Below are 14639 nucleotides of genomic sequence, written 5' to 3' on the forward strand. Positions count from 1 at the left end.
AGTAAAAGTAAAAGTATAAATTATTTAAAATTCCTTATATTAAGCAAAACATTTTATTGTATTTTTATTTATTTACGGATAGCCAGGGGCACGCTCCAACACTCAGACATCATTTACGAACGAAGCATGTGTGTTTAGTGAGTCCGCCAGATCAGAGGTAGCAGGGATGATCAGGGATGTTCTCTTGATAAGTATGTGAGTTTGACCATTTTCCTGTCCTGCAAAGCATTCAAGTACTTTTGGGTGTCATTCATACCGTAATCTGAAAATGTATGGCGTAAAAAGTACGTTATTTTCTTTAGGAATGTAGTGAAGTAAAAGTAAAAGTAATCAAAAATATAAAGTAAAGTCCATATACCCACAAAAACGACTTAAGTAATAATATGAAGTACTTTACACCACTGTGAATTTCCCCAACAGACAAATCTTTCAAGTGGATTTATTTTCCAGAAGCAACAGACGTGACCTAATGACTGTTGGGCTGTTAGTCCGGCAAAAGCGGGGAAGAAAGCTATTTCACGTCCCGTTACGATGAGGCACAAAGCCTTGGGGTTGGTTCGTGACAAGCCACCGCGGATGAGGCTGAGGTCAGCGCTGACAGGTCGGCCATTTTCTCCTCAGCACCGAGGAGTCACGTATCAAATGAGAACCCCACATGACGGAGGAAGCATGCCACGGTGTCTAGTGTTGCCCAATTGCTGTCTAAGTGTCAACTGAACATCTCTAGCGCTGCCCAAACGTTATGTGAGCATTAACCGAACGTTGCCGCTCCTCCTCCGGTCAGGAACTGGGTCATGGTGGACAGTGGCCATCCAAAACCCATAGACTGAGGTCTTATTGATATGATTGACATGGGAAGTGGGAGAATAATACCCAGAGTAAGATCTTGACCCAGAGTATCTTGAATTGTGTTGAGAGAGTATGCGTTGCAGAAAACTGTATTGCTGCAAGAATCTTTGTCTGAAGGTTTACTTTAGGAGAGAGTGCTTCACAGACAGACAGACAAGACAGACAGATGTATTAAAAGAGTGAAACAAGCTGTAATTTACACTGTAAATGTAATATTAAAACGTGAATATAACAAAATCATATAGTATATAATGTGAAGACCCGACCCTTTAAAAATAGCAGCTGTTATACAGTTTACAGTATACAAGTTTATAAACAGAGTGACCCTATATAGTAAAAAAAACGATGTAAATAAGACATTGGAAGTGGAAAATAGTTTTTTTACACACACTACTTTACATCCTATTTACATAACAGTAAAATACACTCACAGCTCTCTGCGCCAATTCTATTGTACACTATTGATTCCTGTCCACCTAAAAAAAAGGCACTGAACAGGTCAAATACTGTGACATAGTTTAACCTAACACACTGAATATTTTAGGATATAGAAATTGGGTGAAATTATAAGTCTTCTTGGGGGCCCAGTTTGAAGAGATCATTAGTCATACATACACACCTGCTTTCTGTGATTATAAAAATGATGTCATGACTGGTTTTCAGCACTGAAAGAAAGCTATTACATTCCCCTATGTCATTACACTTACAGTATTGTCAGTACTGTTAAAAGACAAATGACTGACAAAGTGATATGTTTTGGACCACAAGCCATACTTTTCATATAATCCGTATTGCCATTCAGTGTACCTCCAATAATAATGATTGACACACTGAGTTTAGAACATGTATCAAATAAAATATAATCTTCACCTCTTCTATTAGCGAGACGTGTCGCTTTGTCGACGTCAATCGCTGGCACCCTCTCACGAGGGCTAGATGTATACAAATAAATAAATAGACTGCACACTACGTTCTAATCCGTTTAAATATAAAACACAGAGTGTAGAGAGGAAGCAACTCCACTGACGTCTAGTGTGAGTGAGCCAAGGAAAGGCCCAGATCTATAAGACCTATTAAATAACAGAGTGCCAGAAATACACTCAATAAGAAACTTCTAAATGTGTACTCTGACCACATAACGCACACGCAGCCCACCAGGGGCTAGTGTAGAGTTCCCTCCAAAACTGGAGACATGTTAGCCATGTAGGCTAACTGCTAACGTTTGGCTAAGTAACTGTTAGCATTAGCATTAGTTAGGGAACAGTTACTGAATAGTCTTTCCAAAAACAACCACTTGGTGAATGGTGAGAGTTAGGACCTGTCTAGAAACAACCTTTTGCTCATAGCCCTACTCCCCAGGTACTGGTGTAGAGCAGTGTATACCAACTCCAGTCCTCAAGTATCCCCAACAGCACACATTTGTGTTGTAACCCTGGACAAACCTGATTCAACTCGAGGTGGGCTTGATGATTAGCTGACAAATTGAATCAGGTGTGCTTGTCCGGGACTACAACAGAAATGTGTGCTGTTGGGGGTACTGGAGGACTGGAGTTGGTATACACTGTTCTACACCAGTACCTAGGGGTTAGGGCTATGAACCTCCTGCTATGAGCTAGAGGTTGTTTCTAGACAGGTTAACTCCCACCATTCACCAAGTGGTAACTTCTGAATGACTGAACTTTTAGCCATTACATCATGTGCCCTCAACGTGACCCAGTAGCCATGGATCGTACCAAGTCCTGTCTGGATCCCTCCTCGCATGGCTCTGGTTTTGGTTCTGATCAAATTCAAGTATTTTCCAGGAGACAATACTGAGTCATCCATACCATTCCTATTGTCTTGTGGGTGGAGTGAGAGAACGAATCAATTCACCCCTCTTTATGGCTTAAGAGTATTCATATATTTCACCCCAAAAAATAGGCTGTCCATGTGCCAGAAACTATTGTTTAGAAATGTTATTAAAGCTAATGCCTCAATCACAAAGACAGTGTCAATACATTTTGGTACACCAGAAATACATTCATTTCCAATGGAATGCTGCGTGTGCCTTGCAGCATTGCGTTGCAGAGGCAGTTGCAGTGTGTTCTTTATGGTGCATACGTTGGATTTATCAAGGTATGCATCACATTGTAAGCGTAGACTGCTTGACAGAAATGGTAGCAGAAGGTGAATGTTGAACTTTTTTTGCACACATCTAAATGATGCTGGGTACTATTTTGCACAATGATGCTATCGGTGTGATCAAGGTGTAACAACCTGGTCCTGCATTAATCAATTTGCATATTATAAGAATCCTTCATATCCTTTTCAGCCTCTCTGAACATATCCTTCTATTCCCAGCCTCTGAACGTCCCAAAATATCTCTTCCATTCATGGTGTTTTTTTCCCTCCAAAAACTGAGGCGATGTCCGGCCACGAAGCCCCAAAATGGCTGCTTCCCATAAAGTCAGTTTCCTCATTCTTACATCTCCCAACCGTCTTGTTAGTTAGGCATCCTCTGTTGGAGAGATCATTCTCCATCCTCCCAGCTTGTGGTACAGTCCTAAATATTCCACCCTTCCTCTTACAGTGATGTAGTACAGTCCTGAATGCTCCACCCCTCCTCTTGCAGGCTAGTGGTACAGTCCTGAATGCTCCACCCCTCCTCTTGCAGGCTAGTGGTACAGTCCTGAATGCTCCACCCCTCCTCTTGCAGGCTAGTGGTACAGTCCTGAATGGAGTGGTTTGGTCTGTGCTTCTTCCAGTAGTTTTTCCTCCAACCTGGAGTAGTGTATGAAGACTTTATGGATCCACCCCGAGTAGTAGGCCACATTGACGAAGATGGCGGGCCGCCGGGCCAGGGCGCAGCCCCGGCCGTGGATGCTCACGCCCACGATGACTTTGCTCTCTCGCTCCTGGCACACCAACGGGCCACCGTAGTCTCTCTGTGAGGGACGAACCAATAGCAGGTTAGCGTGGTGCTCATGCAGCCAATCAAAAGGCATTATGGTAGATATACGAATAGCTTTAAGTAATAACTGAGTCACGCAATGTCGAGTCAATGCATGTTTCAGATAATGTAGAGTAATGTTTATGAAGCTCACCTCACACACTCCCTGGTCTTTCCTGCCCCCGGCACACACTTTGCTGTCGGTGACAGGCAGGGTTTTGTCGTGGAGCTCAGAACACCAGTCGTTACTGACCATGGGCAGACTCACAGCTTTCAGTGCTCCCTCATATCCTGTCCCTGGACAGGAAGTAGCCGGAAATAAAGCAGGAAACAGTCAGTCTACTGTCCAAACACCATTTCACCATATTCCAAACCTATAACCCTAGACAACATGTTTGTCTATATGGTGTCATTGTGGGGGACTTTATTTACACATTCGACACATGATATCCTAAGGTATCTTTTCCTACAATATCATGGATCTCTTGATCCAATACCCCCCCATCTCTTCACCACACAATAGCATGAAACAGAGGTCAGTTGATAAATGGTGGATATGAGGATAAGACAGCAGACATACTGTAACATACAGAATACACTCAGTGGCCAGTTACATCCATCTAGTACCGGGTCAGACCCCCTTTGCCTCCAGAAATGCGTCAATTCTTCGGGGAATTGGAAACGTTGCTCAATTGGTACCAAGGGACCTAAAGTGTGCCAGGAAAACATTCTCCACACCATTACGCCACCACCACCAGCCTGTACCGTTGACACCAGGTAGGGTGGGGCCATAAACTCATGCTGCTTACGCCAAAACCTGACTCTGCCATCAGCATGACCCAACAGGAAGCAGGATTCATCAGACCAGGTGATGTTTTTCCACTCCTTATTGACCAGTGTTGGTGATCATGTGCCCACTGGAGACGTTTCTTCTTGTTTCTAGCTGATATGAGTGGAACCTGGTGTGGTCGTCTGCTGCAAATAGCCCATCCGTGACAAGGACCGACGAGTTGTGCATTCCGAGATACCGTTATACACACCATTGTTGTACTGCGCCGTTATTTGCCTGTTTGTGGCCCACCTGTTAGATTGCACGATTCTTGCCATTCTCCTTCGATCTCTCAACGAGCTGTTTTCGCCCACAGGACTGCCGCTGACTGGATGTTTTTTGTTTGTTGCACCATTCTCAGTAAACCCTAGACACTGTTGTGAGTTAAAAGCCCAAGAGGCCAGCCCTATCTGAGATACTGGAATTGGCACGCCTGGCACCAACAATCATACCATGCTCAAAGTCGCTTTGGTCACTCGTTTTGCCCATTCTAACGTTCAGTCGAATAGTAACTTTATATAGCAAGTCACGGCCACGTGACTCACTGTCTGTAGGAGCAAACCATTTTTGTGAATGGGGTGGTGTACCTAATAAACTGACCTCTGAGTGTATATAGGCACCACACAGGGATAAGACACCACACAGGGATAAGACACCACACAGGGTTAAGACACCACACAGGGATAAGACACCACACAGGGATAAGACACCACACAGGGATAAAACACCACACAGGGTTAAGACACCACACAGGGATAAGACACCACACAGGGTTAAGACACCACACAGGGATAAGACACCACACAGGGTTAAGACACCACACAGGGATAAGACACCACACAGGGATAAGACACCACACAGGGTTAAGACATCACACAGGGATAAGACACCACACAGGGATAAGACACCACACAGGGTTAAGACACCACACAGGGATAAGACACCACACAGGGATAAGACACCACACAGGGTTAAGACACCACACAGGGATAAGACACCACACAGGGATAAGACACCACACAGGGATAAGACACCACACAGGGATAAGACACCACACAGGGTTAAGACACCACACAGGGATAAGACACCACACAGGGATAAGACACCACACAGGGATAAGACACCACACAGGGATAAGACACCACACAGGGATAAGACACCACACAGGGATAAGACACCACACAGGAACAGTCATGTAGGGCAGTACCTTTGGTCTCTCCCCAGCCGTACATGAGACAGTTGGTTCCGTCTGTGACCCTACAGCCTGCTACTGGGAGCTGGATGGTGAAGGCATGCTCAGAGAGAGGGGCAGGCCTAGGCATGGACACAAACACATGAATGAATAAATAAATGCTTGCTGTGCCTACAATGCATGATTGAGAATGAATTAATGGATGGATTGCTTACATTTTTACATTTATTTTACCAGGTAAGTAAAATGGCTGACTGACTGTCTCACTGAATGAATGAACACTATTCTTACTTGGCCAGTTTGAGCAGGGCCAGGTTGGATCCCTCTGGGCCACAGACCACGTGTGCGATGCGGAGCCTGGGGTGGTCCAAGGACGAGTTGAGGTGAAGGAGGCCCACCTGTACACTGTACTCACTCAGGTCTGGAACACTGAGGACCACAGACTACTGTCAGACACATTCCAAATAGGGTTGACCACACATTGACCAGTCAGTATAAATTGAACATAGTATAAGCTGAAGAAAAGATTGGCCACAGCTTGTATAAACACTATAACACATAATCATGTAATATAATACAATACAGTAAAATACAGTACTGCAGTATTCTACTCTATTCTCTGTATGAACACTTATCATTGGCTACATACTAACCACAGCTACCAGCATCACTAAACTGACAATAGAACGCCTCAGCATGCACTCTACAAACTCACTCAATCTGGCTCCTCAACGAACTGTGTTCAGAGACCCACATACAGCACATTGCATAGTCAGCAACAAGCTACTGAACTAATGCTGATGCCAATGGCCACAGTCTTGATGGAAGCAAGGTTCTGTAATGTCGGCATGAGGAGTACAACTAAACCACTCACTAGAGTACAACTAAACCACTCACTAGGAGTACAACTAAACCACTCACTAGGAGTACAACTAAACCTCTCACTAGGAGAACAACTAAACCACTCACTAGGAGTACAACTAAACCACTCACTAGGAGTACAACTAAACCTCTCACTAGGAGTACAACTAAACCACTCACTAGGAGTACAACTAAACCACTCACTAGGAGTACAGCTAAACCACTCACTAGGAAAACAGCTAAACCACTCACTAGGAGTACAGCTAAACCACTCACTAGGAGTACAACTAAACCCCTCACTAGGAGTACAACTAAACCACTCACTAGGAGTACAACTAAACCACTCACTAGGAGTACAGCTAAACCACTCACTAGGAGTACAACTAAATCCCTCACTAGGAGTACAACTAAACCACTCACTAGGAGTACAACTAAACCACTCACTAGGAGTACAACTAAACCACTCACTAGGAGTACAACTAAACCACTCACTAGGAGTACAGCTAAACCCCTCACTAGGAGTACAACTAAACCCCTCACTAGGAGTACAACTAAACCACTCACTAGGAGTACAACTAAACCACTCACTAGGAGTATAGCTAAACCCCTCACTAGGAGTACAACTAAACCCCTCACTAAGAGTACAACTAAACCACTCACTAGGAGAACAACTAAACCACTCACTAGGAGTACAACTAAACCACTCACTAGAGTACAACTAAACCACTCACTAGGAGTACAACTAAACCACTCACTAGGAGAACAACTAAACCACTCACTAGAGTACAACTAAACCACTCACTAGGAGTACAACTAAACCACTCACTAGGAGTACAACTAAACCACTCACTAGGAGTACAACTAAACCACTCACTAGGAGTACAACTAAACCACTCACTAGGAGTACAACTAAACCACTCACTATGAGTACAACTAAACCACTCACTAGGAGTACAACTAAACCACTCACTAGGAGTACAGCTAAACCCCTCACTAGGAGTACAGCTAAACCCCTCACTTGGAGTACAGCTAAACCACTCACTAGGAGTACAACTAAACCACTCACTAGGAGTACAACTAAACCACTCACTAGGAGTACAGCTAAACCACTCACTAGGAGTACAACTAAACCACTCACTAGGAGTACAACTAAACCACTCACTAGGAGTACAGCTAAACCCCTCACTAGGAGTACAGCTAAACCACTCAGTAGGAGTACAACTAAACCACTCACTAGAGTACAACTAAACCACTCACTAGGAGTACAACTAAACCACTCACTAGGAGTACAACTAAACCACTCACTAGAGTACAACTAAACCACTCACTAGGAGTACAACTAAACCACTCACTAGGAGTACAACTAAACCACTCACTAGGAGTACAACTAAACCACTCACTAGGAGTACAACTAAACCACTCACTAGGAGTACAGCTAAACCCCTCACTAGGAGTACAACTAAACCCCTCACTAGGAGTACAACTAAACCACTCACTAGGAGAACAACTAAACCACTCACTAGAAGTACAACTAAACCACTCACTAGAGTACAACTAAACCACTCACTAGGAGTACAACTAAACCACTCACTAGGAGTACAGCTAAACCACTCACTAGGAGTACAACTAAACCCCTCACTAGGAGTACAACTAAACCACTCACTAGGAGTACAACTAAACCACTCACTAGGAGTACAACTAAATCACTCACTAGAGTACAACTAAACCACTCACTAGGAGTACAACTAAACCACTCACTAGGAGTACAACTAAACCACTCACTAGAGTACAACTAAACCACTCACTAGGAGTACAACTAAACCACTCACTAGGAGTACAACTAAACCACTCACTAGGAGTACAACTAAACCACTCACTAGAGTACAACTAAACCACTCACTAGGAGTACAACTAAACCCCTCACTAGGAGTACAACTAAACCACTCACTAGGAGTACAACTAAACCACTCACTAGGAGTACAACTAAACCACTCACTAGGAGTACAACTAAACCACTCACTAGGAGTACAACTAAACCACTCACTAGAGTACAACTAAACCACTCACTAGGAGTACAACTAAACCCCTCACTAGGAGTACAACTAAACCACTCACTAGGAGTACAACTAAACCACTCACTAGAGTACAACTAAACCACTCACTAGGAGTACAACTAAACCATTCACTAGGAAAACAACTAAACCACTCACTAGGAGTACAACTAAACCACTCACTAGGAGTACAGCTCAACCACTCACTAGGAGTACAACTAAACCCCTCACTAGGAGTACAACTAAACCCCTCACTAGGAGTACAACTAAACCCCTCACTAGAGTACAACTAAACCACTCACTAGAGTACAACTAAACCACTCACTAGGAGTACAACTAAACCACTCACTATGAGTACAGCTAAACCCCTCACTAGGAGTACAGCTAAACCACTCACTAGAGTACAACTAAACCACTCACTAGAGAACAACTAAACCACTCACGAGGAGTACAACTCAACCCCTCACTAGGAGTACAACTAAACCACTCACTAGAGTACAACTAAACCACTCACTAGGAGTACAACTAAACCACTCACTAGGAGTACAACTAAACCACTCACTAGGAAAACAACTAAACCACTCACTAGGAAAACATCTAAACCACTCACTAGGAAAACAACTAAACCACTCACTAGAGTACAGCTAAACCACTCACTAGGAGAACAACTAAACCACTCACTAGGAGTACAACTAAACCCCTCACTAGGAGTACAACTAAACCACTCACTAGGAGAACAACTAAACCACTCACTAGGAGTACAACTAAACCACTCCCTAGGAGAACAACTAAACCACTCACTAGGAGTACAACTAAACCACTCACTAGGAGTACAACTAAACCACTCACTAGGAGTACAACTAAACCACTCACTAGGAGTACAACTAAACCACTCACTAGGAGTACAGCTAAACCTCTCACTAGGAGAACAACTAAACCACTCACTAGGAGTACAACTAAACCCCTCACTAGGAGTACAACTAAACCACTCACTAGGAGTACAACTAAACCACTCACTACTAGAATACCAAGCATGAACGATAAGAATGCATTAGGAGCTTAACACAGTCTAGATGGAGAGGAAACAGTCCAGGTCTTATCTGATTGACAAACTCATCTTAAAGTTGGATTTCTGCACTTAAGCCTTTTCGTTATCTGTGGATGAGGCCTGGCTTGATTTGTTGCCTAAATGTCTCTCAAACGACTATGAAGTAATTGTAAGTTCACTGAATAAAAGCTCCTTCCAAATGACCCTCTTATTACAGTGTGTCATCATAAGGCACAGGAGTTTTCCTAACCATAATATTATTTACCACAGACACTGTTCCTTTGTAAAGTGTCTTTAGGTTCTTGAAAAGCGCTATAAAAATCACGTTTTTTAAAATTCTTATTATTACTTGCCAATTCTTTGTTATGGCCTATAACTCGGGCTCAAAAACATTCTGACTGCCTGTATGACTTACAAAAAAAACTCCTGGCCCAACCTATTTCTGGTGTACTATTATTGAGATAACGGCAAAAGTACCAAAAACCTATTGAAAAAATGGGTGAAACACAAAAGCATAATCTAAAGCCATTACACTACATGGATTACACTACATACATCCATTACACTACATGGATCAAGGAGCTTTTCATTCAAACTGCTATGGCAGATCTGGGCACAGTGATATGGTCCGGGCCCAGACGCTAAACACATCTGTAGAGGCTGGAGCATCCTGGGCCATATCTCAGCTCTGCTGGGGCAGAGGGTCTGTCACTAGCTCTATCATAAACAGGATATGGGCAGGCTGCATCTTCACTTAGAATGAGATTGAGGGAAAAGAGAGGAAGGGAAGAGGGAGAGAGAGAGAGAAGGAGGTAGATGGGAAGAGGGAGGGAGGGATGGAGATAGAGAGATAGAGACCGACAGAGGGATGGAGAGAGTAGTAGGGAGAGGGAAAGATGGAGACAGAGTAGGAGGAAGAGGAAGAATAAGAAACTGATAAAGCAGAGAGAACGTATTATACAGACTCCCCAGGTCTTTGTTTTAACTCTGTTTCCATTCAACGCTTGCTCTCCTCTCTCTCTTCTTCTCCCTATGCCTCCTACTGTCTCTCACCTCTGCTTTGAATGAGGGAAAAAAGAAAGTGAGAAAAAGATGGATGGAGAGATTACCAGGAGGAGAAGCACTGTTGATCCGTCAGCACCCATTCCTCTCGGATCAGCGAGCCCCCGCACCAGTGAGTGTTCCTGGGTAGGGAACACAGGACATCATGATGAACTTAGTCCCATGCTCTATAGACACTGTTTGTACTGTATCCAACTCTTAATAAAAAATACATAAAATAAATATGTTTTACAGTCACACAGGTGCAGTGAAATGTGTTGTTTTACAGGGTCAGCCAAAGTAGTAAAGCACCCTAGAGAAATTAGGGTTAGGTGCCTTGCTTAAGACACATCGACAGATTTTCCACCTTGACCTTTCGGTTACCGGCCCAACGCTCTAACTGCTAGGCTACCTGCCGCCCTCTTCCATCCATGTCAAGTCATACAGTCAAACCTTGCGGTCCTCCTCAATGTCTGGACATTCTTTCATAATGTGTATTCATCTGTCTCAAACAGCCCCCCATTCCCTATTTAGTGCACTACCTTTGATTAGGGCCAATAGGACTCTGGTCAAAAGTAGTGCAAATAGGCTGCCGTTTGGGACGAAACTTGTGAGGAGTAGATGGATCGTTATCCTGCATGGCACCAATGGAAAAGTTGGCATACACACAGAGCAGAGGTCACCAAAAGGTTGATCATGATCGACAGGTCCAGGGCCAGACCGGAACAAGAATTTGTCTCTGGTATTTTATCTACACTAGCCCACATCTCAGCGCATGCCACCGACTCAGCCCCTCCCCGGCGGGCCACCAGCTATGCACAAACACACCATACCTCCTACACCCTGACCCAACACACCCTACTTAGACACAGGCAGTAGCGCTGACACATACAGTTGAAGTCGGAAGTTTACATACACCTTAGCCAAATACATTTAAACTCAGTTTAATCCTAGTAAAAATTCCCTGTCTTAGGTCAGTTAGGATCACCACTTTATTTTAAGAATGTGAAATGTCAGAATAATAGTAGAGAGAATGGTTTTTTTCAGCTTTTATTTCTTTCATCACATTCCCAGTGGGTCAGAACTTTACATACACTCAATTAGTATTTGGTAGCATTGTCTTTAAATTGTTTAACTTGGGTCAAATGTTTCAGGTAGCCTTCCACAAGCTTCCCACAATAAGTTTTTGCCCATTCCTCCTGACAGAGCTGGTGTAACTGAGTCAGGTTTGTAGGCCTCCTTGCTCGCACACGGTTTCTCAGTTCTGCCCACAAATTCTCTATAGGATTGAGGTCAGGGCTTTGTGATGGCCACTCCAATACCTTGACTTTGTTGTCCTTAAGCCATTTTGCCACAACTTTGGAAGTATGCTTGGGGTCATTGTCCACTTGGAAGACCGATTTGCGACCAAGCTTTAACTTCCTGACTGATGTCTTGAGATGTTGCTTCAATATTTCCACATAATCACCAGTCCCTCCTGCAGCAAAGCACCCCCACAACATGATGCTGCCACCCCCGTGCTTCACGGTTGGGATGGTCTTCTTGGGCTTGCAAGCCTCCCCCTTTCGCCTCCAAACATAACGATGGTCATCATGGCCAAACAGTTCTAGTTTTGTTTCATCAGACCAGAGGACATTTCTCCAAAAAGTACGATTTTTGTCCCCATACGCAGTTGCAAACCGTAGTCTGGCTTTTTTATGGCGGTTTTGGAGCAGTGGCTTCTTCCTTGCTGAGTGGCCTTTCAGGTTATGTCGATAGGTACAAAAGTATATATATCCACAGTAAAACAAGTCCTATGTTTCCTCCAGCATCTTCACAAGGTCCTTTGCTGCTGTTCTGGGATTGATTTGCAATTTTCACACCAAAGTACATTCATCTCTTGGAGACAGAACGCGTCTCCTTCCTGAGCGGTATGGCGGCTGCTTGGTCCCATGGTGTTTATACTTGTGTAGTATTGTTTGTACAGATGAACGTGGTACCTTCAGGCATTTGGAAATTGCTCCCAAGGATGAACCAGACTTGAGGAGGTCTACAATTTGTTTCTGAGGTCTTGGCTGATTTCTTTTGATTTTCCATTATGTCAAGCAAAGAGGCACTGAGTTTGAAGGTAGGCCTTGAAATACATCCACAGATACACCTCCAATTGACTCAAATGACGTCAATTAGCCTATCAGAAGCTTCTAAAGCCATGTCACCATTTTCTGGAATTTTCCAAGCTGTTTAAAGGCACAGTCAACTCAGTGTATGTAAACTTCTGACCCACTGGAATTGTGATACAGTGAATTATAATGAAATAATCTGTATGTAAACAATTGTTGGAAAAATTACTTGTGTCATGCACAAAGTAGATGACCTAACTGACTTGCCAAAACTGTAGTTTGTTAACAAGAAATGTGTGGAGTGGTTGAAAAACGAGTTTTAATGACTCCAACCTAAGTGTATATAAACTTCTGACTTCAACTGTATGTTAAAAATACCACTGGAGATAAAACTCACCACTATAACGTTCCTCTGTCTGGAGATAAAACTCACCACTATAACTGTTCCTTTGTCTGGAGATACAACTCACCACTATAACTGTTCCTCTGTCTGGAGATACAACTCACCACTATAACTGTTCCTCTGTCTGGAGGTACAACTCACCACTATAACTGTTCCTCTGTCTGGAGATACAACTCACCACTATAACTGTTCCTCTGTCTGGAGGTACAACTCACCACTATAACTGTTCCTCTGTCTGGAGATACAACTCACCACTATAACTGTTCCTCTGTCTGGAGATACAACTCACCACTATAACTGTTCCTCTGTCTGGAGGTACAACTCACCACTATAACTGTTCCTCTGTCTGGAGATACAACTCACCACTATAACGGTTCCTCTGTCTGGAGATACAACTCACCACTATAACTGTTCCTCTGTCTGGAGATACAACTCACCACTATAACTGTTCCTCTGTCTGGAGATACAACTCACCACTATAACTGTTCCTCTGTCTGGAGATACAACTCACCACTATAACTGTTCCTCTGTCTGGAGATACAACTCACCACTATAACTGTTCCTCTGTCTGGAGATACAACTCACCACTATAACTGTTCCTCTGTCTGGAGATACAACTCCCCACTTTAACTGTTCCTCTGTCTGGAGATACAACTCACCACTATAACTGTTACTCTGTCTAGAGATACAACTCACCACTCGCTCATCACAGCAAAACAGGCACATGGCAGACACTTTCACTACAGGAATCATGAGGATAATGTAAAGCACTTTACTGTTAGACCAAATCATGGTTTTAGACACCCCAAAAAATAGGACATTTTGAGTGAGGTGACAATGTAGAATATGTTCTTTCTACGTTTATAAGCACCCTTTTTGTTTTTTACGATCCATGATCTTGGCTGTCTACCTCATGGTTTCCCAAACTCGGTCCTGGGGCACATTTTGGTTTATGCACAGCTGGTTGAAATAATCACAGCTTTATGATGAGTTGGTTATTTAAATGAGTTGTGTAGTGCTAGGGCAAAAACCAAAATGTGCACCCGGGGGGGAGCAGGTCTCTTTGTTGATGCCGCGTTTACTTTGAATGTGAGTTTTTGTGACCGTAGCACAGCTAATCAGAAAACCTGGCCGGCCCATCTTGGTAAAGGGGCCACTGTATAAAAGAGAAATTGCACAAAAATCTTTAAAAAAAAATCTTAACAGGCCCATGGGCTGATGGCCATGTCACTTTTTCAGTTTTTATTTTTGAGAATATGTGTCCATTTCAACCAAAAAATGGTTCAGCCCATCTGGCATTTGCCAGAACTGTCAGATGGCCAATTCGCCCTGGACTG

At 43.5% G+C, this 14639-nt stretch overlaps 1 protein-coding gene across 1 annotated transcript in view; it reads right to left on the minus strand.

The window, feature by feature from the left end:
• Positions 1-1001: 1001 nt before the first annotated feature.
• The window catches only part of LOC106609646 (hepatocyte growth factor), a 40927-nt gene continuing 27289 nt past the window's right edge, over positions 1002-14639 (minus strand). The window contains exons 14-18 of the mRNA XM_082977786.1: positions 10869-10943; positions 6091-6228; positions 5815-5921; positions 3933-4075; positions 1002-3773 (exon numbers count right to left, since the gene is read on the minus strand). Of these exons, the coding sequence (XP_082833912.1) occupies positions 3546-3773; positions 3933-4075; positions 5815-5921; positions 6091-6228; positions 10869-10943 (691 nt within the window). The 3' untranslated portion in view covers positions 1002-3545. The remainder of the gene's footprint in view (positions 3774-3932; positions 4076-5814; positions 5922-6090; positions 6229-10868; positions 10944-14639) is intronic.

Source organism: Salmo salar, chromosome 07, assembly GCF_965601325.2.
Source record: "Salmo salar chromosome 07, fSalSal1, whole genome shotgun sequence".
In the NCBI taxonomy this organism is placed as follows: Eukaryota; Metazoa; Chordata; class Actinopteri; order Salmoniformes; family Salmonidae; genus Salmo; species Salmo salar.